General features: G+C 53.7%; 1 protein-coding gene across 3 annotated transcripts in view; it reads right to left on the reverse strand.

Annotated features, from left to right (window-relative positions):
- Positions 1-7,773: 7,773 nt before the first annotated feature.
- Positions 7,774-25,425, reverse strand: part of MAP2K3 (mitogen-activated protein kinase kinase 3) — a 30,178-nt gene continuing 12,526 nt past the window's right edge. For all 3 annotated transcript variants that reach the window (XM_030229675.2, XM_018915835.3, XM_009091791.4), the window contains exons 2-13: positions 20,965-20,997; positions 20,516-20,585; positions 18,730-18,778; positions 16,280-16,393; positions 15,534-15,653; positions 15,266-15,382; positions 15,072-15,123; positions 14,185-14,312; positions 13,538-13,615; positions 11,596-11,735; positions 10,854-10,899; positions 7,774-10,436 (exon numbers count right to left, since the gene is read on the reverse strand). In XM_030229675.2, coding sequence (XP_030085535.2) covers positions 10,353-10,436; positions 10,854-10,899; positions 11,596-11,735; positions 13,538-13,615; positions 14,185-14,312; positions 15,072-15,123; positions 15,266-15,382; positions 15,534-15,653; positions 16,280-16,393; positions 18,730-18,778; positions 20,516-20,585; positions 20,965-20,997 — 1,031 coding nt within the window. In that variant the 3' untranslated portion in view covers positions 7,774-10,352. The remainder of the gene's footprint in view (positions 10,437-10,853; positions 10,900-11,595; positions 11,736-13,537; positions 13,616-14,184; positions 14,313-15,071; positions 15,124-15,265; positions 15,383-15,533; positions 15,654-16,279; positions 16,394-18,729; positions 18,779-20,515; positions 20,586-20,964; positions 20,998-25,425) is intronic.

A 25,425-nucleotide genomic window follows, 5' to 3' on the forward strand; every position in this document is an offset into this window, starting at 1 on the left:
TAGGATGGTCACCCCAGGTGAAGGAAAAGCCAGGATGCAGCTCTGACCCTGGGATGAACTCCATCCTTTGGGGACAGGAGCCTTTGCCAAGTCACTCATCCTCCTTCTGAAGGATCCTGGATAGAGTAAGGTGAGCCCAACCTCCTGAAGATGCTTTTAATTCTTTCTCATCTTCTGAAATCAAATAAAATTCCAAATGAGAAACTTTGTCATCTGAGCAACAGAAGAGGGGGGGAAAAAAAACCCCAGCCAAACATGCCTGGAGATGAAAGGGAATTGTAGATGGGTATTTCATCTCTTGCTCTTGTAAGGAACGTGAACATTAAAAAAGGGAGAAACAAACAAAAAATCCCAGACACGGTTAATGAGCTTTGCATTCAAATGTGCCACCAATGTCACTGCACAGACAGCTCCTCCAAGGTCCCACCTTCCTGCTCACCCCAATGGGTCGGAGCAAACACTGGGGGAGATTAAATTCCACTGGTGTTTAGTAAATAAAACATGCATTTGGAGAAATCAGGGAAAAGTTTGTTAAATATTTTAGTACATCTGGTCTCCCCACCCGTACGAGGCCTTACAAAATGTTTTGCATATTTATTTTAGCATGCACTAGATTTATTTAAAAATAGCATCACCAGCACTGGAAACAGCCCACTTGCTTTTCATCTAGATCTTTGCATTGAATCAATGAATCCAAAATTAAACAAGGTTGGGTGAACTAAATCTATAAAAGGACCTATTTGCTGATCAATACAGGAATGGATGCCTGGGATCTCTTTGCTGGGTGAAATATGAGGACTTACGAGAGAGAAATTGCTTTTGTTATTATATTTTTTTTAAAAATTCAGATTTAATCTCCCCACATAAAAAAAATTATTTATCGGAGAGATGCTCAGTCCTAAATAATTCATGCTGGTTGTATAGTACCCAGAAGACAGAAGACTCCTGTCTTCCATTCCTAATGAGAGGGAAAAACACCTCAAATACTTTTCTTGGATTCACTTTCATCGCTGCAGGGAGATTAAATTCTACTTGGCTTCCAGAGGGTGTCCTCCCCCAGGGGAGCAGAGCCCCCCAAATCACAGAGAAGCCATAACATGCTGTGTGTGGAAGGAGAAGAGCTTCAGGCATGTCTGGAGGCCAAATTTTAGTTACCAGTAAGAGACACCAGGCTCTGGTCTTGAGGTTCAAGGTATGACTTTGATGACCAAGGAGCCAGAACAAAGAAGGGTCTCCTGAAGAAGCCATCTCAATACAAACAATACAATTTATATATATATATATATATATATATATATATATACACAGTCCATAATATAAATTCATCCTCTCCAAAACAGGGTAGGGGTGAAGCCACTCTGGGGGCACTGAGCCTCCAGCAAAGCAGAGCTGGAAGAGGAACAAAGCCAACCCAGGCCACCCCAGCTGAAGTACATGGGAAACACGAGCTGTAGCTGTCAGTGGAAGTTTCCCCTGGCCAAAAGCAGGAACAGAATTTGGGCTGAAGTGTGTGGATTTGGAGGGAAAAAAAAATAAAAAAAATAAAAAAGATTGGCCTTTTAGCCCACCTTGGGCACAAAATTTAGGGCTGGCTTTGGGCTGGCCAAATCCTTTTCTCCTAATCCTGCTGCAGGAATTGATCCACCAAAGGTTGTACCTGCTCTGCTCTGAATAAATCTGCATATCAGCCTCTTCCATGAATGAAAAATGCATGCACCAGTAAATCTGAGGTGAAATAATACATCTGTTGTCAGCAGCCTTTTCCCTTTTTTTTCTGCTTTTCTCTTCCACAAGCTTCATTAAGAAGAGACACATCAGCTGAGATAGAGCTGACACCACCAGCTCACTAATTGTTCCCGACGCTTCCCCGCTGCTGCGAGGATGGATCGCTGCAGGAACGCCCGCCCCGAGCAGGCAGGGAGGGGAAAGTCACCTCCCTGGGCTAACCCTGGGAGAAAACACCCGGAGGCTGCGAGGCCATGGCAGGGAATGTCCCCAGGTCGTGGAGAATGGGGACACAGGGGTGGCAGGGGTGTCCCATGAGCCCTGAGAGGTGCCAGCCGTGGATTCTGGGCCACTGCACTGGAAGGACAGGAGGAAAGAAAAGCAGCTGTCCCTGGCCAGACACATGGTGGATCCCAGGGACAAAACTCAAGGAACAGCCCCAACTTCACCTTCATCCCCCTGCATCATCCTGCCCTTCTCCAGACCAGGAGCTGGCAGCCCCAGACGGGTTTGGGCTCATTGCACTCGGACCATCTGCAGCCCCACTGGAAGGGCTCCAGGGTGGGAAGGGAGCAGAGGGACCCAGAGCTCAGTCCCCACTTAGCTCAGATGATTTCAGCCCTTGCCACGGGCAGGGCAAGGCTCGCAGCAGCCAGCTCCCTTCAGCATCAGCAGGTGGGACAGTGACAATGGCACTGCCCCCTGTCCCAGCGCTGTCCCCTCGCTGTCCCTGCGTGGCCCACACTCGGGCTGGCAGCTTGCAGCACACCCTGCAAAGAGGCAACAGCTGCTTCCCGCTGGCCCAGATCGAAGATTTTAATTAAGGAGAAGATTTGGGGGAATAAAGGGGAAGATCTCTCTCCAAGCTGTAATTAAAGAAGCTCAGGGTGGGGCGGGATGATGACAAAGGACACGTCCTGCTGCTGCTGGGGCTCAGGGAGGGCAGACCCCCCCCATCATTGCCCGAGGGGAAGGATCCCCCAAATGCAGCTCTCAGAGGCTGCTGTGCCCCCCCAAAAACAACCTTCCAGTCTCGGCTGAAGTTCCCACAGGGCAATCAGGTGTTCCAGCCTACAGCAATCCCAAATTCCTGCGGATTCCACTCCAAGTTATGGCAAAGGAGAGGGAGAGGCCGGAGGTTCCTCTCAGCTGAAGGTCCTGACCCCAGCTCGCCCCCTCTGGGCCAAAAGAGACCAGGTCAGAGCCCAGGAAAACTTTGGGAAGTGGGGTGCAGTCACCAGAACCCCCAGATCACTTTTGGGCTGTTTGGAGAGGTTCCTGAAAAGAGGCACGGCGTAAGTTTCAAAAAAAACCCCACAACCCCTATGGAAAACAGCGGGGTGAGAAGACAAGCTGGAGGCAGCACTGCCTGAGAAATCCCAGTGCCACCCCTGCCCCTCACAGCAGCACAGCCCTGGGAGCCACCGGCACCTCCGCATTCCTCCTGCCTTACCCCAGGCTCCCAAAATTCCACCCAACAACCCTGCCCACCCCTCCCGCCCGGGGTGTCGGCTCCGTGCCCGGAGCGAGCCGAGCCAGCCCGGATCGATGCCCGGCAGCTGCTGGGTATTTACAGAGCCATAGCGAGCCCTGAGCATCATCCCCGGGGCTGGGCAGCAGCACGGGAACCAAACACCTCCTGCCACAGCCAGGGCTCCCCAGTCCATAGGCACATCCTGGGGGACCCTCGGGATCATCCATCAGCTCCTCGGTGCCGGCCAGGAACGGGACCTGCTGCAGGAATGATGCTCTGCAGAGCCCGAGCAGAGGGTCGGCGTGACCTGGCAAAGGCTAATTAATCGCCTAATGATCTGAGCGGAGCACTGGTGCTCAGAGCAGCCACACACCGCCCGTGGCAGCTCCGGACCCGAGGCAGAGCTTTTGTCTGAAACTCGGGGTTTATTTATGAAATCCCAGTTTCAATCAGGAGCGAATCCCCCGAGGAGAAACAAGCTGCCCTGAGCGGGGAATGACCCCCCAGGAAAAGGCAGCTGATATCAAGGGAGCAGCTTTGGCTCATCGAGGTTTGTGCCTCCCGCTCCGCCCGAGCTGCCCCGAGATGTAAATCAGGTGCAAAAGCCACCGTGGCTCTCCAGGCTCCTCTCAGCCCCCTGCCTGTGTGCCTGCAGCTCCCGGCGTCTGCAGACAAACAGCCTGTTCCAGCTCCGCTTGGCATTTCCAGAAAGGTTAACTCAGCGTGAGAGGGGCCACAGCCGCCGCTCCGGGGCTGGAAAGGCTCCCGGCAAACCCACCAGGGGACCGGGGCTCCCTGCGTGGCAGGTGACCCCCCCGGTCACCCCCGGAGCGCTGGCGTCGAGCTTTGATATTTTCAGGCTTGGCGCTGCTGAGGCTTCCTCCTCCCACCCCCGTTCCCCCACCAGCATTCCCGTCTGGGAAAAATCAATAGAAGTTTCAAGCTGAGAGGGAATGCTGGAGGTTGGTGTTGCTGGGTAGGACGGGAGTTTTTCCCCTAGTTTGGGGCTCCAGCAGAAATCATCCCAACTTTCCAGCACCCTGTTGCTGTTGGTCCTGTAGAATTCCCAGGGGATGGAGCAGCTGTGCATGGATGGGTGGCACAACTCACTCCATACACACACACACACTTTGGGGTTGGATGTGCAAACCAGGCTGCTGGGACAGGCAGAAAGGGCTTGGAGATGCTTTGTCCAAGCCAGCAGTAAAAACAAAACTTAGAAACAAACTTAGATCAACCAGGGATGATCAATTATCAGGGGGAAAAGGCAGGGCACCAAAGCACCTGGATACCAGTGGTTCAACCAGAGTTTGGGCTCTCCTCACCTCAACACAAGCCACCTACCCCTTCTGTTTGGAGAGGAGAGCTGGGAGACATCCTCAGCAGCTCCTCAAGGGCAGCAAAGGCTTCTGCACCCAAGGCACCTCCTTTAAAACTTTCCCTCCCAGTTGGGCTACACTGCTCGCTCTGGGTGCCAGCTGAAACCATTTCAGAGCCTCTGGCTGGGCCAGGAAAGGCTGATCCATATTCCTGAGGCCTCATTGCTATTCTGCAGCTTCAGCTCATTAGTGCTGAGGTGCTACAAGAGCTTTGGAAGTTTCTGGGTGAGGCAGTCATTAGGGGAGGAATTGAACACGTCTGGTACAAACCCCTGGCCTGGGTGAACTCGCTAATTTACACTATCGAGCGACAAGGTGCCCACAGGCCACCTGAACCAAAAAAAGCCCACCCCTGTCCTAGATACGGGCTCAGCCACCATCTGAAAAATACAAAAAAAAAAAAAAAAAGAAAAATTAAGCAAAATAAATAACCCTCAGCCCCAGAAAACTGGCTGCATCATCACACCCCCTGCTAATCCATTAGCCAGCCCTCCTCCGCACACGGCTCTTAGGAACAGCGTGAGCTCCAGCTCAGGAGCTCCTGGAGAGAGCCACCACAGAATGGAAGCACAGAAGGGGTTGGGATGGAAGGGACCTTAAAGATCACCCAGTTCCGACACCCTGCCATGGGCAGGGACACCTTGCACTACCCCAGGTTGCTCCATGCCCCATCCCACGTGGCCTTGGACACTTCCAGGGATGGGGCTGCCACAGCTTCTCTGGGCAACTCGTGCCAGGGCCTCCTTCTTGTGTGTTTCAAACCTTTATTTTCCCCTTTTCAGTTTGAACCTATTACTCCTTGTCCTACCACTATAGTTCCTGATGAGCCACCCCTGCAAAGGGCCAGTATGACCAGTACAGACACCTGCACTGTACTGGGGGAGCACATTGGGGTCTGCCCTTCTAGAGGGGCTGCTCGTAAGGCTTTAGAAAGGGAAGGCCTCATAAGATGGCTCCAGCCTGTTACTTAGGCTAAGGAGAAGGGAGATTTGGGGGACTGGCTCAGCTGGAATAGGGGTAGAGAGATGAGAGAGATGTGAAAGATGTGAGATGTGCTGTGTGACTGCCACATGTCCACATCGTGTCCACTTCATGGTGTGTGGTGGTTGGTTGACTTGGGCTTGTTGTGCCTTAAAACCATGATAACTGGCTAAGTGCTTAAAAAGGCTGGGGTTTTAGGCATGAAGAGCCCTCCTTCACACCTGCCTGCCTGGGGTTTTAGGCATGAAGAGCCCTCCTTCACACCTGCCCAGAGTCCCTGTGTCATTCATTATCACCCTGCTCCCAACACTGTTCTCAGCACAGGGCAGGGAGAGCTGTTGGCCCTTCATCTGAGGAGGACTGAGCTGCTGCCACCCATGGTCCCTGTGCCCCCTGCCTGTGCTGAGTTTTCCCTTCTCAGCAGCAGGAGCTGTGTCCTTCTCACCCAGGTTTGGGCACTGCCTGTTCTCACCTCGTGACAGTCCCACGGGGGAGTCACCAGGCAGAAATAACCTCTTTTTGCCTCTCTTTGAGACAAATGGGGGGGAAAAAAAACACCTTTTCTCCTAATAAGGGAACTCAAAGTGATGAATTTTCCACTTCTCCTGAAGTTCTTTCCTCGGAGGCACTGATGCATTTTTAATGGTCTCGATGTAGCTATTTAGCTGGTAATTGGAACAGAGCAGACTCCAGCTCCCAGCAGGTCGGGCTCCCTCCAGGCGTGTCCCCACACCACACGGATGGGTGTTCCTGGGGTCCCTGCTCTCCCCAGCACCGCTGACCCCCTCCTCGGCTCCATTTCCAGGCAAAGCATCGCCACCAAGATCCCGGTGCTTGAGGGACGCGGTGTCCCCGGCCTGATCCTGCCTGGAGAGGGCTGACCGGGAAAATACTTGGAAAGGGAGTAAGGAAGGCTGTTCCTTACTCCCAGTCTCTCACCAAACCTGCAGCTCCATCCCTCGTAGGCATGATGCCCCGGACCCCCCATCCCCGGCCGAGGGAGGGCTGGGAAGTGCCCAGAGGGGGAGTCACAGCAGCCTGGGATGGAAAGAGGGGGTTCCGCCGGGTCCTGCCGCTGGTGGGGGCTCATCCCGCGGGTCCCGGTGGATGTTCATTCCCATGGATCCAGCTCGGTCCCGCCGGGTCCCGGTGGATGTTCATTCCCATGGATCCAGCTCGGTCCCGGTGGATGTTCATTCCCATGGATCCAGCTCGGTCCCGGTGGATGTTCATTCCCATGGATCCAGCTCGGTCCCGGTGGATGTTCATTCCCATGGATCCAGCTCGGTCCCGGTGGATGTTCATTCCCATGGATCCAGCTCGGTCCCGCCGGGTCCCGGTGGATGTTCATTCCCATGGATTCAGCTCGGTCCCGGTGGATGTTCATTCCCATGGATCCAGCTCGGTCCCGGTGGATGTTCAGCCCCATGGATCCAGCTCGGTCCCGGTGGATGTTCATTCCCATGGATCCAGCTCGGTCCCGGTGGATGTTCATTCCCATGGATCCAGCTCGGTCCCGGTGGATGTTCATTCCCATGGATCCAGCTCGGTCCCGGTGGATGTTCATTCCCATGGATCCAGCTCGGTCCCGGTGGATGTTCATTCCCATGGATCCAGCTCGGTCCCGATGGATGTTCATTCCCATGGATCCAGCTCGGTCCCGATGGATGTTCATTCCCATGGATCCAGCTCGGTCCCGCCGGGTCCCGGTGGATGTTCATTCCCATGGATCCAGCTCGGTCCCGGTGGATGTTCATTCCCATGGATCCAGCTCGGTCCCGCCGGCTCCCGGCGCCGGGCGCTGCCTCCCCCTCGCGGCCGTGGGCAGCGCCTGCTGCCCCGGGACCCTGAACTCGAGGGGGTCCCCAGTCCATGGTGAGCCTCCCCCTGCCCCAGAAACCCACAGCCTCAGCCTCCTGCCCGGCCGCAGCAGCAGCAGAGCCCTGGGTATCCCCTGGCAGCGCTCCCGGGGGTGCCACTCCTGGGATGCTGAGTTGGGGTTCCCGTGTTGTGCAAGTCCCACGCTGGAACCTCCACAGCCTCCTGTGACCCTTGGGATGCTCCAGGGATCCCATCCCAAGGGTCACAGCTCGTACCATCCCCAAATCAGCAGCAGCATCACCCCACACTATAGGGAGAAAGCAGGATCCCCCTTCCAAGCTGCTGCCCCAAAGAGCCCCCAGCCGATGCTCAAACAGCAAGAGGAGACAAGAATCAGGTTTGAGGGTGAATTTTATTGGAAATAAGGATGGGAGTTGAGGGGTACAGACCATTCCCAAAAATACAAGGGGAGAGGGGCTTCCCATGTGAGTCAAAATCCTCGCCCACCCTAAAGCCAAGCTGGCTCTCCCCAAGGAACTGCCACTGCAGAGGGAACGAGGTGGGACAGGGAAGCAGGGAGGTGCAAAGGGCAAAGGGACACGGGATTTGGACAGGTAAGACCTGTGTAGAATGAAGCAGAGGAGATGACACGGGGAGGTGTGGTGTGTTTGCCTCCTCAGCACAGCCTCAGCTCATCCACAAGGGCCCAAGCCCACCCCAGAGCCATCTCCCCTGTGTTTGAAAGGGCAGATGCTCCCTTATCCCAAAATACAGAAATCAGGACTCTCTCCAGGAGGAGAAATGCAGAAAAAAATAAAAAGCATGCAAAAAAATTTTTTTTAAAAATGAACACCATTCCCCAAAGCACCAAAAAAGGGTGAGATAAAGGAAGGGGGAAAGGATTTAAACAAAGAGAGAAGGGAGAAAACCCAAAAGCTCAACTAAAAACAAAAATAATCCAAAGTAACCAACTATGAAAAAAAATTACAATTGTACATCTCAGCAGCAAAGCTGTCAAATCAAACAGGTACAGGTGAGTGTTGGGGGGTTTGCAGAGCAGGATGAGGAGGAGGGAGACATGGAGAACATCAATCACTTCCTTATTTTCCATCCAGAGGTGGGCTGGGGGTCAGGGTCAAACCAAAGCTGAACAGGGTTTGTGCAGCTCCACCTGGGCTGGGTTCCCCAGGGTTTGTTGACTCAGGGAGGGAGATCAGAGGGATGGCACAGGAAAAGCTTTGGCTGTGTGATGCATCAAGGGCTGAAAACCATTTGCCCCAAAGCAGCTTTTCCAGGAGCAGCTCATGGGGATAGAAGGTGTGGAGCCCCCCAGCACTGCATCAAACCCTGGACTGCAGGAGGGGGGATAATGAATTTAAGGGAACATCATTCTTCATTGAGGGGGACCCTGAACACTGGAAATTCACCCTGAAATCCAGACCTCCAGGGCATGAATTTCAGGAATAACATTTTTAAAAGATTCAGTTAAAAAATAGATGCATTTCTTTAAAAAAGAAAGAAAAAAAGTAATCTTAGGCCAGAGTGTTTTCTAGTGACCCCTTCCCCACCTGCCCAAATTTAGCCAGAAAAATTGTTATTACGCCAGATCTGCTGGCCACATAGACATCCACACATTCATCATTGATTTAAAAAATATATAATATATATAGAGCACACATACACACACACAAATATATATTAGAAAAGAAAAAAAATCCTTCAGAAAAACTCAATTATTAAAAAAAAAAAGAAAAATAAACAAACCCAAAATCCACAGCCGGTTTATCCGTGATCATGTACAGTAGAAGCCTGAAACCCCTCCTGCTCCCCTGGCTCCTCGGGCTGGGAGCTTGAGGAAACACATCAGGTTTTCACAGTGGATTTGTCAGCAGAGAAGGAACTGCTCCTCCCTCCTCCCACACAGAAGGGCTTTAATTTATAGCGAGTTAGATCAAACCTAGGAAACACGTTACAAAGTCCATCATATATAGACATCAAATGTACAACTGCCCCGGGCCAGTCTCTGGGGTTTGGCTCTCGCTGCCACCCACAGGGGTTGGGGACAGTCTGGGACACCAGGGGTGCGAGTTCAGCCTCTGGAACAGTGTCACAGTGCGAGGTCTGACAGCAGCTCCAGGCTGGAAAGGAAATGGAGCAGAGACTTCTCAGGGAGCCAGGCGGGGTGGAGGCAGCCAGGGCTGCAGAAGACGATGCCCAGGGCAGGGATGTGACCTCCCAGCCCAGGGCCATGGGGAGGACAGGCAGCTGCTGTGTCTCCATCACCCTGTGCCCACGAGGGAAGGGATGGATGCTGGGTGAAGCCCCATGGGCAGGTGTGGGGACAGCGTGGGCTGCAGCTTGTGGCACAGTGGAAAAATGCCTTTTTCCCCCTCTCCTCAAGAGAGCAGCACTGATTGAGGGAGAGGGATGCCCGAGCTGGTGCTGCCTCAAAGGGTCCTTAAAACATTCCTCTGGTGTGAGCAGCAGCCCAGGGAGCTCCACGAGCCCCTAAAGCTGTGTGGGCTCCTGGGGGCAGAGAGCCAGGCACAGAGAGAAGGCAAGTGAGACCAGACTCCAGGGAAGGGGCTTTGGGCAGGCAGGAAGGAGTGGGAGAAGCACAGCAGCACTGATTCTCTCTGTCTTCCCCTGACAGCAAAGAAACACAACCCCCTGTGCTGTGCCCTGGCTCTGGGGAAGGGAGGTGGCCTCGGGCACCCTCTGCCTGCTCAGGCGCTGCTCCTCTCCAGAGCCTTCAGAGTCCTTGGCTTGGCTGGGAAGGTGTTGGCTTCAAAAGGCTCCTCCTGGGGGATTTTTTCCTCAGGGCAAAGAGAAAAGAGATTTTGATGGGGCCAGAGATGCCCCCAGGGCAGGGCGGTGGATTTGTGATTTGTGCAGAGCACCGTGGTGAACTCGAGTCCTCGCTCGCTCTCCTGCGGGGAAGCCGGGATGGAGGGACTGCAGGGAGCTGGGAGTTAGGAGTCTTCCCCGAGGATCTCTGTCACAAAGGAGGCCATGTCAGTCTCTTTGGTGTCGTGCAAGGTGAAGAAAGGGTGTTCCTGCCAATGAGATCAAACAAAGCATCAGCTGACACCACAGACCCCGGGGGATGTCACACAGCTGGAGGGGGACTCCACCCTCCTCCCCAGACTCCCATGGACACCATTCTTCAGCTAAAAGATGAACTTTGGCATTTCTCAGCTCAGCCCCAGCAGGACACCCCACCTTGGCAGCTGTACTAACATCCTTCCACGTCTAAACTCTCCAAGAGCAGATAGGACAGATGGAGAAAACACCTGGAAACCCTGACCTTAACACCCATGAAATCAACACACCCTACCACACCTCTTACACACTGCACCCATCCCACTCCATGCCTGAAAAGTCACCCACAAGTTGTCCCATTTCCCTGCTGGACCACTGACTTGAGTTTTAAAACTGGGAATAAAGACCAGCAGAAACAGCTCTGCACTCACCATAAGTTCTAAATAGTTCATTCGCTCAGCTGGGTTCTTCCTTAAGCTGGAAGGAAAAAAAAATGGGACAGAAAGGCTGTAGGATCTTTTATTTTTGCTGAATGTGGTCTGTCATAGGGGATCTCCCCTTCCCACCCAACATGAAATGCTCCCCATGGGCTGCACCCATCCCTCTCCCTCCTTGCCTGAGCAGGTTTGTACCACCAGCAAAGCAGCCAGGCAGGTAACTGGGAAAGGACAACTCAGTGTTTTGCCACAAAAAGCACAAGCCAAGCAGCTCTGGAGTCTGCCCCACACAGAGAACAACTGGGAAGAAGAGGATATGGTTTCCCAGCACCTGCAGGGTGAGCTTGCCTTTGCCTGGCAGCACCCAGGGAGCAGGGGACACCCTGGGGGAGCAGCTTCCCACAAAACCACAAAGCAGCTTTCACCCAGAGGCTGCCAGGGGGTGGTTCTGGTTTCATTGCCACTTTGCCAGAAAACACCAACATTTCAGCAGCAGTAACAGGAAAAGGGGAAGAGAAACCTCTGCACCTTCCAGCCAGCCTGGGTGAGTCAGGCTGAGAGCAAAACCAGTTTGGGCAGAGCTTCCTGCCATGCTGAGCACCAGGTACAGCCAGGAGGGCAGAAATGGGCTAATAAAGGAGAGCAAAGCCAGCCCCACACTTCACTCCAACCCCCAGGGATCAGGGCTGCTCCTCAGGCAGGCTGGGAGAGCCAGCAGTCCCTGCTGGAGCCTCACCACTGTGCTGTGAAGTCCACGAACTCCTTGGAGAAGCGTTCAGGGGGCAGCTGGGGCGAGGGCTCCTCCACCACCTGCTTGAGCTGCTGGAAGGGCGTCCCCCAGGACTCGTACGGGAAGCGGAGAATGGCCAGCTCAATCTGGGGGTGGAGGCAGGGACACGTGAGACACACACCAGGCACAGCCCCACCAGGCTCAGCCAGCTCAGGTTCAAAGGAAAACCTTCTTTCCTTACAAACCATTTTCAATTTGGGTCATACCACCTTTTTTTTTCTTTTTTTTTTTTTTTAAATACAAAGACCCAGAGGCCAAAAATACTTCCTTTTGAGGTTGGTTCAGCATATTAATGCATTTACAGGAAGTCACAAAAGATATGTAAAATGGGATTATTTAAAAAGATAATAGTAACAGCACACAGTTTCTGCACTGGCTTCCAAAGTGCTCTGCTGGCCCTAAGGCAGCCTCTGGGCCTTGGGCTGGCACTGCATGAGCTAAACACACAAAAAATCCACAAACCCAGGAAAAATTAAGTGCTAGAACAATTTTGCCAAAGCCACCTCAATTACTGGGTTCTTCCTACAAGTCACCTCTGCTCCATCCCTCATTTAAGCAGGAAAAGGTTGGTCACAGCTCTTGGGTAGTCTCCTCGTGCCAAGGATCAGCTCCTGTCTCAAAATGGGCAACAGAACCTTGAGACCTGCCTGGTAGGGTGTGATGTGATGGGAGGAATAACAAACCTGAAAGGACAGAGACTGGGACAGAGCCCAGTGTCCCTCCCTGCCTCTGGCTCAGGTCAGTTCCTGCTGCTGCAAAACTGAATGAAGCCACCAGCCCAGGAAGGCCTGGAAAGGCCCTGCAACTCAATGGCTCACAAACTGTCTGGTCTGAAATCAATCCAACTCCCTCATAAAGAAAATAAACCTAAAAAACCCCAGGAAGCCAGCCCAGGAGGAAGACACGAGAGGGAGCCAAACACTCTGGGGCTCCATTCAGCTGCAGGCTGGCCAGCTTCCAGCAAGGTGTCCTCTCCCTTCCAGCTTTGGAAAGGTTTGGATATTCCATCACTCAGAGTCTCCCATCCCACAGCTTCCTGCAGCTCAGATGACACTCCTGATGACATTTCCAGTCAGCCAGACCAGCTCTGCACTGGCATGGGGACACCAGGGAGAGGGGCTTGGGTTTGGCACTTGGGTGTGGATGAGACCAAAGAAGAGGGAATATTTGCCAAGACACAGCATGCACAAACACAGGGATGCAGCCCCCAAAACGAAAGCCACAGCTAAGAGGGCACAGGAGGAATTCCTGAAAATAATCTACCCTCAGAGAGAGTCTCCTGGAAAGCAGGAGCTGTTTCCCAGGCAGCATCCCTTGGAGCCAACAGCTGGGATTTCCTTTGTCCACTGGCGCCAGAGGATCTCAGCTGCTTTCTGCAAGATCTGTTTCTTGCAGGAGGCAGATAAACCATCCCAAGCAGCTGCAATTTTGGAACTGAAAGCATTTCCCCTTCCTGTTGGCTGCTCTGAGCCACCCCGCAGGCAGGATTTGCTGCAAACCACACACAGCAGCTCTCAGTGCAGCAGGACTGGAATCCCCTGCAAGGCTCTGGTGACATGGGGGGTGAAGCAGGAAGGCTGAGCCCCAGCTGCAGCAAACCCTGCTCCACTGACCACCCCTCAGCCAGCAGGCAGGGGGCTGCAGAGCAATTTAAAGCCAGACTCTTGGATACTCAGTGTGGATAGTCACTGTCATCCTGATATTGTCTGCTGGGAGCCTGAATTCCCTGGGTAATCAACCTCATTCCCTGAGCTGTCGTGCCCAAATTGAGTCCTGCTTGATGGGCACCCACCCAGCTGCCAGTGCTGCCAGCAGGGCACAGCCCCACCTGCCCAAACCCCATCCCAACCCTGGGGCTGCAGATGCAGATCCCAGCCCTTGGTGTTACCATTGTGATCCCAAGGCTCCAGACATCTGACTTGACGTTGTAGCCCTTCTGGTTCAGCTCAGGGTTTATTCTTTCTGGCTGCAACAGCAAAATGGGAGATGTTAGCACTCCTGCTTTCCCAGTGCAAACCCCACAGAGCACATCCCTGGCTCCAAAAGCCAGGCTGGGTGGATTTCCCTGGCTCATGCCCCCAGGGAGGCAGGGTCTGAGGTTGAATCTAGCTCTGATGAAAGCCACAACTTGCTCCACACAACTCACATCCACTCTGCCTCTCTGCAGCAGAGTGAGACTTGCATGATCCCTCCCTCAGGAGCACACACTTCCCACATGGATGCCACAGATGGCAAAGGGAAACTCATACTGACTTGGGGATGAAACTATATGATCCTGCCAAGAAAAGCCTCAGCACTTTCTATCCAACAAGGAGCAGTGCCACAACCAGTTTTGTGTCCTTCTGCAAATGGAAGGGGCAGAGGGAGAGTCACTGTGGGATTAACACAGAGCTGGGCTTAAAGGGAGGCTCTGCTGAGTCAGGGAGACCAGAGCACCCCTGAGTGGCTTTTATCTCAGGCTGGAGGTGGAACAGACTGATTTCTGAGCAGCAGCCTCTTACAGGCAGGGCTGAGGCTGCACAGGGTTGCACTTACAGCCATGTAGGGTTTGCAGCCAGCATCCATGGTCTTGGCAACAGAGTCCACCAAGTAACCACTGATCCCAAAGTCACACATCTTCACATGCCCCTCCTTGTTGATCAGCACGTTGGAAGGTTTCACGTCTGAGAGGAAATGCAAGAGGGAAAATTTGGGTGTTTGCAGGGGTATTGAAGAGTCTGAGACAAAACTGGCAATTCCCTGCAGGCCTGGGAGGGAGCAGGCAGGCCCCAACACAGGGGAAGGGAGACAAAGCCCCACCAGTCTTATTGCAATCAAAGTTATTCACAGGTGAACTCCAACCATGTCCTCAGGGAGAACAAGTCCCCTCTCCAACCAGGCAGGTCAAAAGGTTGAAATAAAGTGTTGAGGAGTTTATCCTCAGCTCCTTAGGAGAGATTTATGTGGCCAGCACAGCCTTAAAAGCACAGCTCCACCAAATCTTCAGGAGAGTTTGTCTCATGCACAGCCTGATCTGTCCACAAGTACACAAGGGACTTCACCAGGGTGGAGAGCAAGACCCAGGTGTTACAATTCCCATTTGTGAATTTGTAAGGTCTCCTCCAGCCCTCACTTTGCTAAAACTACCCAGCCAGGAGGATTTGGGGATTTTATCTCCACGAGCTGCCTTCAAGGCACCTCTGTACTCCAAGAGGGACAGAGATGCTCATAAAATACAGGTGGTGAGGAATTCTGCTGTTACATTCAACCCTTCATCTGGAAAGGAGGAAGAGAACAACCCCTGCAGAAAGGGAAGCATCTCAGGAACAAGCATCTAGATCTGTTCACCACAGGGGCACAGCACACCTGGAAAGGAGCCCTCCCCCAGCTTATTTCAAGGTTGGATCTCCAGCCACACTGCACTAACCCCATCCAGCATTTACCTCTGTGGATTACAGACAGTTTACTGTGCAGGTGCTCCAGAGCTCGTACAATCTGGGGATAAAAGAGTGGAAAAGCACTCATCAGTCACAGGCAGCAGCAGCCTCTCACTGCTAACACACCACAGCCCTCAGCAGAGGCCTCCAGCAGGCTCAGGGGATGCACAAACCCATCTAAGGACCCAAGAGCCACTCACAGACACAGCCATTTTCCCCAAAATGTCTTCAGGGATGGTTTTCTTCTTCTCCAGTACTTTCTTGTAGAATTTATCCAGGGAAGTGTCCATGAGTTCCATGCAGATCCACACGTCACCCTGCAGATGGAGAGAAAGCAGCTGAGAGGGAATTCCCTGGAAACCCAGGGGAGATAAAGAGCTGGGCTGAAGAACACTGAGGTGTTTTAGGGACAGTTTGGTGCTTCCAGTGCAATCCCAGAGCCCCAGGTGGCCCCAGGCAGGTCAGTACCTCACGGAAGAGGGCTCCATAGAAGGTGACTGTGTAGAAGCAGTCAACTGTCCTCATGGAGATGTCCAGGTCCATCAGCAACCTCTTCTGCTCCTGAGTGTTCACAGTGGCTCGAATCCTCTGAGACAAACATGAAACAACAAGAGTTTGGTGTAGGTGGGGTAACCAGATATCAGATATTCAAACAGTAGAAGATATTAGCAGATATTCAAACATTTGTTTTAGGTTGGCTAACTGCCCAATCTGCATGGTTAAAAGCAAGCAAAACAAAAAGGCATAAGCATAACTTTTGATTGAGCTCCTTGAATCCCCCAGCCTGACTCAGGACCTGCAGTCCTGGGGCCAGGGTGTTTTATCCTTATTTTGCAGCCAGCAGCACCCAGGAGGAGACGCCCAAATTGCCTCTGCCAGAGAGAACCTTAACGAATGCCAAAGCCTTGGCACGCTCTGCAGCGGGTGCAGGGCCAGGCCAGCAGCCTGGACAGGCACTGCCACGCCTGCCTTGCACTGCAGGCACCAATCCTGGATTCCCAAGGCTGTAATCAACCCCAGCAGTGCCCAGCCAGTATCAGCACAGACCCTGCACTGGCCAAACCGCACCAGGAACACCAGAGGCTGCCAAAGCCAGATAAACCCACCCTCATTTTACCACAACCAGTGGAGCTCGGCAGTTCCTCTGCTCCCTTGGGGCTGTCCCTCGTGATCCCCAGCCAGCCAGGTGTCCCCACCCAGCCAGGTGTGCTCACCTTCACTGCCATGATGGTGCCGCTCTGCGCGTGCCGCACCTTCTCCACCACGCCGTAGGCCCCACGGCCCAGCTCTGAAATGCTCACCAGGTCATCAGCTTCCACCTCGAAGTTCTTTAGGGAGAGAGGACAAAATGGCATCAGGGACAAGCAGGTTTATCAGCAAGGACTTCAGCAATGCTGTCAGCTCGCTCGTGCAGGGCGTTTCGAACTATGGAGGACTCCAGAGGCGCCACGCTTGGAGAGGATGGGGGTATTTTTGGCTCTGTTAAATCACAGCCCAAACCCTCTCACCTCACACTCACCAGGGTTCATTTAATTCCCCCTCTGCAGCTGGAGATCAGGACTTTCATCCTTTAAGCCCAGGGAACTTTGCCACTAGAAAGGGCACCAAAGGTTGGTGCCTCGCTGCCTGTGAGGGATTACCCACACAAGGGAATTTCTGCAGTTGCTGAACTATTTGTAGGATTTTAACAGCTCCTGTGCCAATGTGGGCAGCGGTCAGAAGCCTCCACCATGCTCCAAACCCCTGTGTGCAGCCAGGGATCCCTCACCTCTCCCCACATCCCAAAAATCAACAGTCACAAAAACCCCTCTGTGCGTCTAACAGCACCTGTGCAAAGCCTCTCTTAGACAGGCAGCACACAGCAACTCCATTTCTAATTATCAGTGAGTTCACACAGGCTTTACCCACTTTCAATACCTTCTCCTACCACCAAAAATCTGCCAGCAAGGTAAAACCTGAGTTAACACCAAGAAAACAACTACCTAAGCTATGAAAAAACCATGGCCAGTGCTCACCCCAGCGAGTGCCTGACACTGCAGGGAGCCAGTGAGCTCCTGCACCAGCCACAAACAAGTTTCCCTAAAGCCACGTTCCCCTGTAATTGCTGCCTCTGCTGGGCAGGGCACCAATCGAGTGACACACGGGCTATTTTTGGATGCTGCATTCATGGCTCCTAATAAGTCACAGGCCTCCTTTCAGCCAGCCTTTATCCAGCCTCCAGCTTTCCTCCGGTCTCAGGGAACGAAAATAATACCAGGATGCCAAAGTGCCCCAGCAGCCACAAAGGCAGCGAGGGTGGGAAACGAGCACGGCACAGCTCCGGATACGGAGCCCGAGCTACGCCCTGAGCAGGGAGAGAGGAAACGGCCTCTGGCTGGGACATGTGGCTGCCAGACTCTGGCCAGCACTGTCCCCTCAGCATGGGCAGCAGCCACCAGGTCTGCCCGACCTTCCTGCCAGCCCTGGCTCCAGCCAGATGTGGCTGCAGATTGCAGCCAGCTGTGGCGGGCAGGGAGGGCTGAGCTCAGCGCGGAGCTGTGCCCTGCCCAGCACAGGAAGGTGCCGGCCCTTTCCTGGCCAGGACGTGGATCCTGAGGTGAGGAGAGCACAGGCAGCAGGCAGAGGAGCAGTGCAGGCTCGCAGGGGCCTCCAGGAAGGATCTGGTGGTGCTTTTTGGACACGTGTTCTGCAGTTGTTCCTGGTTATTGTGTTTTTCCTTTCCTGGCATTGCCCCGAGGCTCCCAGCACGCTCCAGGAACCAGCCCTGCCCTGCACAGCAGCAAGAGGGGATGGATGCACCCACGGAGCCCTCCCAGGACAATGGGATGCGTGGCATGGCCTGTGCACATCCCAGGGACCCGAGGTCACCACCCACCTCCACTCCTGAAGCTGGACTCCCGCCCAAGTCCTCTTCTCCATCATGTCACTCCAAAATACCCGGACCAGACCCTTCCTGCAAACACTGGAGCAGGCAAGGAAGTGACTCTAGAGAGTTTTCCCTAGGCTGCAGCACTGTCCCCTTGCACACACAGTGCCCAGGCTGTCACGGAGAGCATCTCTCCCAGAGCTCCTGCTATACACCACACCAGGCCCAGAAAACAGCACAGGCAGCAGGATTGTTCCCTGGACCCAGCCAAAGCTTCCTCTCCTCAACCCTAATCCTTGCACTGAGGCCAAGGGACCCAGATGCCATCAGCCAAGCCACCTCCCAGCCTGGAAGGGTCTAGATATAGGGCTGATCCAATGCAGGCTATTTTTAGCTCGTTTGCAAAGAGCTCCTGCAGCCCCAAGAGAGCCCATAACAAGAGAATGAAATAAAAGAGGGACAGTGGCTATTTCCAGCAGTGTTTTTCATCAGGTCACTAGGAAAGACTTTGGAGAACCAGAGAGAAACTTTGTGCCCAGCTTCTCCTGGGCCTCAAGCAGCAACACAGACCTGTGGGTAGGCAGGATAAAGGGACTCTGTTAGGGGCAGTCTGAGAGCTTGGTGAGGCCACCCTCATTTAGGACAGATGGGTTGGATCATCCAAGAATGGTTTAGATTGTATCCCATGAGGCTGCAATCCTGATCTGACAGGTTGCAAGGCACAATCCACAGAGCTCTCCATGCCCAGGGAAAACCAAACTGGAAGGAAGCAAAAAAAGAAACCCCATTGACACGTACTTTATCTCCAATGGTAATGAAGGCCCTGGAGTCCAAGTTCCTCGGGGGCCTGCAAGAAATGAGACAGAATCAGGAGAAAGCCCAGCTTCATTCAGAGCCAGAGCCAGGTTTCACATTCCTTTGAGCACTTTCAGCTGCTGCTTTTCCCCCTTGCCTCACTGTAGGTTCCAACCAGCCCCCTCCAAACACCCACGAAATCTTTAAATCGTGCCAGTAACGCCTCACCCCACACCCATGGGGCACAGTGAGAACCCCAGGGAGTCAGCCAGGTGAGACATGCACCAAACCACCAGGCTGTGAAACCATTCCTGCTCGGGAGAGGAGCCTGAGGAGCTGAGATGAGACGTTTCTGTGGCAGAGCAGCTCAGCTGTCATGTTTTGACAGGCAGGTGTTGTACCAGCACAGCCACGTAGCCCGAAACGCACGCGAGGGAACAACAGGTAATTCCTCCCCTATGAGTCATTTGTGTACACTCTGCTGCCTGTTCCAGGCAGGCAGAGCAGGCAGCACTTTGGTGTCACCCTTTGCACAACACCAGGCAGGTGAAAGTTGTGCTTTATGGCTTTTTTCCTTATTGCTGCCCACTTCTCATTCTGGGCAGCACGGTACTTTTAGAGCCACCATGAGTGCTCTGCCCCTTGTGCCTCACTTCTGGGCTCTCCCCATCCCCTGGGAGCTTCTACAGAGCAGAGATTGCCCAACTGGTTTGGTCTCATCAGAGCAGCCTCCAGCTTCAAGGAAGTACTTTGGGCTCTGAGCAAAAGCCTTGCACTGTGCAAATATTTGCACTGCAGCTTGAAAAGCAGGGAGAAAAGGAGCAGTGGGCAGCTTGCACCAGCCTCTGGGCATGCAAAGCCCTGCAGACTCCAGCATGAGGCCTTCTCCAGGGGAAATTCAAACCCTGGCAGCAGCAGAGACAGATGTGCCCGTGGGGGAAGGAGGTGGTTGTCACAGGCAGGGCAGGGCTGTGCGAGGCTGCACAGCATCCGTGGGGGAGCTCCCCTGCCTCCCCCTCTCTACCTGGGGTTTTCAGCAGTGATATTTCCCTTTTGGGGACTTCACTGCTCTCCTGGAGTTCTCTAGAACAGGTTTCTGGAGCAAACAAGGCTCAGCAGCGGTGATGCAGCCTGAAGTGTTTTGGAAGAGCACCATGGAAGTGGAATTTTAGCAGTCTGCTTTTTGTCAAACCAAGCACTGCTACCCTGGGCTCTCCCCCATGGCATAACAAGCATCAGCAGCTCAAAGCAAACAGGGCAGGGAGAAATTCCAGTGCCCTGAGATACTGCTGGGCACTGGCCCCAAACAGCACAACAGTGCAAGATGTCTGTGGCCTCCTTTTAGCAGGGTAAGGAGCTGCAAACAACTCCAACTAAACCTGATACTCAGGGCGTGTAAAACACTCCCCAACCTTTGTGCCTCTGGCTTCTGTTGTGGTCCAGCTACCACCACCTCTTCTCTTCCCCTGCACTCAAATTCTTCCCCCAGGAAGATTCACTCTCTCTACCACATCTTTGCCCTTTGGCATTGGCAGAGCCATGGCAGAAAGACTGGGGAGAGCTTCCCAGAGGATTCTGAGTCTTTGCCTTTAGGACATTTCCTACCAAACACCTCCCAGAGCGACACACGTGTCTGCACACACGTGTGCAATTCCTTCTCATCACCCACGAGCCCCAGCTTCAGAGGAAAGAACAACTGTGCTGATTTTGGGAAGTCTTCACAGGCCATTCCCCTCGAGGAAGTGCCCAATCCAGCTCTGGAGCAGCTCTAAGCAGCAGAGATCCTTACGTGGTGTTGGCCACGGGTGGTTTGATGGGGACACATGTTATCCTCAGATCCCGTTTCTTCTTGCCTTTCACTGGAAGAGAAGATGCACACGTGAGGTGAGCAAATGGATTCTTGCTTTTTTCCTTCAAGCACCCTTTTCCCAGCAGCCACTAGGCAGGAATGCACGGCTTGGACCCCTCACCAAGGTCAGCAAAATGCCAAGAAGGTCACAGTGACCACTTGCCCAAAATTTCAGGCAAGAGCCAGAGCACAAGTGGGTCTCAATGACACTGCTGAACACTGCTCTGTAGAAACAGCCAAGGGTGCACTAAGAGACCATTTTCCAGGTCTTGGAGCCAAGCACTGTACCCCAAAAGTGCTCTTCACCCTTCATGGCCATTAACAGTCCCCTCTTTCTGGGATTTAAACCCTTTCTGGGGTGAAAGCTGCAATTCCTGCTGGACACTTACCTGGTTTGTGTGGCTCCAAGGATCCTTTGGAATCTGAAAGAGAAAAACGAGGCACCAGCTCAGCCTTGATGCTCCAGCCAAAGCAGAGAGCAGCCCTGTGCCCCTCATGGCTCATGGACCCAGGAGAGCTCCAGGAGAGGGAGGCAGCTGGGCTTTGGGAGCACAGCCAAGCCTGGCCCCATCCCCGTTTCTCCAGCCACAAGAGGTCCCCACGCCATTAGTGATGTGCAGGGCTCCCAAAAAACATTCCCTGTCCAGAGGCTCCATGACCCCCAGGGCCCCAGCCCCAGCCTGGCCTTCCTGGGAAGAGCCAGAGCTGGATCTGGCATGGAGAGCAATGACCACGAGACATCCAGGAAAAAATCCAACAAAAGCACTCCAAAATCCAGCAAAAGCAAAGGGTTGGTCCCAGCAGGAGAGGGGACACCCCATCCACAACAAATGGAAAACAGGGAAAAACCAGACATGAGCTGAATGTCAGCCAGCAGTGAACCCCTCACAAATCTGGGCTTGCACAGGCTGAGGCACCAGGACAAGGCACCAGGAGTGACTGGCAAGAGGATGCTCTGGTCCCCCTCCTCCCAACTCCAAAGAGCCCTGAGATAACAACACCCACTGCTGCAGAGGGAAACAGGGCTCAGGCAGGGCCAGAAACCTGCAGGTGAAAATTCCATCCCACCTCCCTGGGAAAACAAACTGACCCCAAGGGGCTGAAAGTGCAGCAGCTGAGAGCATGGAGGTCCTGGATCCCCCCAGGAGAGACGAGGGGGCAGCTGCACTGTGCAGCTAAAGCTGCTGTGGCTGCACAGAGCTGGAGGACCCATTAAAAAGCAGGAATATCAAGGTGTGCTCCAGGCACAGGGCTGGGAGCAGACAGCTCAGCGTGGCCTTGGACAGCCCTTCAGAACAGCTCCTACCTGCCTGGCTGCTGGGAGCAGGAGTGTGGACAAAGTCCAGCACTCCAAAGGCTGCCAGGAAAGGGAGGGGAGAGCGAGGAGCTGGAATTTCAGGAGACAGCACCGTGCAACAGCTCCTGCAGCTGCAGCAGGACAGAAGGGAGACACATGGCCAGCATGTCCCCAGCTCTGACAGCTCCCAGCCCTGTGCCCTGCCAGCTCCAGGACAAAACAGGTGCCTGGGACTCACTTCTCCAGCCCTGTCCTTCCCCAAATGCAAACCTCACTGAGGTTGTGTGTTAAAGCTGGTCTGCAACACATTGCAAAGGTCCCACCAGCAGGACCAGCAGCATCCCTCCCTGCTGAGGGAATCAGCACAGATCAGTCCACACCCCCACCTTATCTGCCACTTTTCCTGCATCAGAGCTGAGCCAAAGGCTCCAAGACCTGCACAGTTTCCATGATGTGAACTTCCAGCTCAGTGAAACCAGCACACGAGCCACTCCACCCCAAACCCATCCCGCTGGGATGGAAACCACCTGACCATGTCAGAGCAGTCACAAGTTCTAATTTGTGAGCCTGCAGAGTTTCCCTTCCCCAGTGCCCACCCAGCAGGGCTGGAAGGGGCACTATGAATAGCCCCACACGCCCACTGATGGCACTTGGCAAAATACCCAGTGGAGCAACGACGGGAGCAAACACAAAACGGAGCCAGAGGAAAGATCCTGTCCGTGGGCTCAGCAGTGCCTCCCTTTCCCACTCCCAGCTTCTTGCTATTCAGTGTGGGAGGCCAAGAACAGAATCTAGAAACTGTGGTCCCCTGAGTCCTTCTGCACTCAGGTAAGTTGGGGAGTTGCTGTGGGCACCCATCCTATGCCAGGGGATGGATTCAGCTCCGTGCTGAGCGTTTCACCCCCAGGACCTGCTCCAACTCAGTTTGGTCTCTGCTCCACACACAGGTTCCCCTCCCCAGCAGTTACCTCCACATGAAGCCCTGAAATCCCCCCATGTTGGCTGGGATTCTGCTCCATCTGTTTGCTCTCCCTCTCCCCAATTGCCATAGTAACCCCGCAGAGCCGGCACAAAGCGCCTTCTGTGCCACCAGCAGCTCCCCTGGCACCACGGCCGTGACTCACAGGGCAGCAGCAGGGTCCACAGGCACCCAAGCCAGGCCTCTGCAGGATGGCCTCAGCCCTTCTGGGCTTGGAGGGAGCTGGGAGCACCCAGTGTGGGGTTGGGAATCACAGGGTGCCTTGTCCAGCGGAACCAAAGCTTGCATGCAGGATTTGCAGCATGGGATATCAGGGCAGCAAGGGACACAGAGATTCCCTGTTCCAAACCCCCTGCTCTGTACAGGAGAGTCTTTTGATGTGCACTGGCCATGAACTCTGCTGTCACAGGCACCCTGCACACTTCCCTGTATTCCCAAATTTCCACCCTTGACTTCCCAGAGGTGGAATCAGCAACCATCCCTTTCCCAGCCCATCCTGCTTAGCCCCAAAAAAGCATTTCCTAGCTCCAACGTGAAAAAGCTCTGATTAAAGCAGAGGTATTACACCACCACTCCCAGAATCTGCCTGGGCCACCTGTGAAGGGCAGAACACCCAGCTCAGCCCATTTCTGCAGGAATAAAATCACCCAGGATGCTGCCCTGCAGCCAGGGTGCTGAGGCAGAGGATGGATTCCTTTGTTACAGCCCTCCTAAAATTTGACATGAGATTTCCAGCTCCCAAAGGCTGGTCTGAACTACTCTTTGCTGTAAGCTTCTCCCATTGCCTGTGGCACCAGTGTCTCTCCCCAAGGAGAGCCCATGCCCCGTTCAGGGTGAACAAGAATGGAGGAAAAAATAGGGAAAGGAATAAAAAAAAGGGAAAAGAGAGAAGTAGAAAGGCAGTGGGATGGGCATGACATGACCCTGCAATTCAAGCCTTTCAGCCCCCGCAGGCAGCTGCTGTCAGCTCCTTCCCACTGGAGAGTCCCTGGCACTGCCTCCCCTACCCTTGAGACTCAGCACAATCCCTCCCACATTTGGGATCCCGTGAGGGTCCCTGCAGGAGGAATTCCTAGAATGTGCACCACTGCTTATGTCACCTGAAAATCCTGGAAAAGCTCCAGTTTCCCAGAGCACTGGGCTCTTTCAAGAGGGGTGTCTGCAAGCACAAGGTCCCCTCAAGAGATCCCTCTGCAAAGGCCAAAAGGCAGCAGCAGGACAAGGAGATCTGGGGACATGTCTTGATTATCCCTGCAAGCTCCAGGGCTCTGCTGCCAGCCCCGAGCCCACAGGATGGCAGGGCACCATTGTGGGCACAGGAAAGGGCTGCCAGCCACAGACACACACAGCACAGTGCCCTGCACCCAGGCAGGGGAAAATTAGCTGACAGAAGTTCCTGGTGCGGATGAAATTGCAACCCACGTGATGCTGCAGGCACGTAACTGCATCCTTTATGCTAAGAAAGGAACCATTTCCTCCTAAAGAGAAAAAAAAAAATGCCCAACGAGATATTTTCTCATGCTAAAACCACCACCAGTTAAGAACCACCAGACATTTCCTGGAACTGCCTAATTTAACACCGGAATCCTCATTTTTGCCACCACCAACTTCAGCCCCATTAAGCTGCACCTCTCCACGGGAGGTTTTTCCTTCCCACTCTGCTGGCGTGGGCGGAGAGAAATGAACAGGACAATCTAAAGAACTGCAAATAAAACTATTTGCCTGAGTCGACCTTTGAAATTAAACCTCACCACTGCCTCTCCAGGGCTCTGGTTGTAGCCCCAGGTGAAGTCCTGGGCACGGGAGGCTGCTCTGAGAGCTGTGCTGCTTTCTTAGTGCTGGGGGAAATGTTTTGGATGCATCCCCGTTCTCCTCGATCCAAGGAGGAGAGTCAGATGCCATGGATAGGGTAAAAGGCTGGAGGGTGGATCCCAGCCCTGCTGCAACTAAAGAGCTGGAACAAAAAAGCATGAAGAAAAAAACAAAAAGAAGAAAAGAAAGGAGATAAATTGGAGGCAGGGTGCAGAGCAGAGAGGGGAATTTGGGTGCTTGGTCATGAGAGCCAGCTCCTCACAAGCACACTTTGTGCTGTTTTCCACCACTGGGAGTGGAAAAAGCTATCCATGGAAGTGGAAAAAGGGCTCTCAACCTGCTGAGAGCCATCACTCATCAGCCACCGAGGTCCCGCTGCAGAGGGGCTCCCGTGGGTCAGCGCGCTCCGCACTTCTGCAAAACTGCCAGCAAGCAGCAGGAAAAAAACACGCTGCTCAAAAAGCCCCTTGCAGCCCCAAAACAGCCTCTCAGCCTGTGCTGAATCAGAGCTGCCAACTGCTAAGGCCATGGGCACCCACCTTGCCCATGCAACAGGCAGGGGACAGCCACGAAGAGCTGCTGGAAAACCCTGCGTCCCAGGAATGCGACTCAAACCGGAGCCAGAAGCCAGCTTCACCCTCTGCATATTTTCCTTCAGACATGCTGGATTTGATTTTTTTTTTTTTTTTACGATTAAGATGCCAGAGTTTTAACCCTACAAAACATGCAACTTTTCCAGCGCTTTAAAAATAGATCCCCAGC

Source organism: Serinus canaria, chromosome 14, assembly GCF_022539315.1.
Source record: "Serinus canaria isolate serCan28SL12 chromosome 14, serCan2020, whole genome shotgun sequence".
NCBI classification, from domain to species: Eukaryota; Metazoa; Chordata; class Aves; order Passeriformes; family Fringillidae; genus Serinus; species Serinus canaria.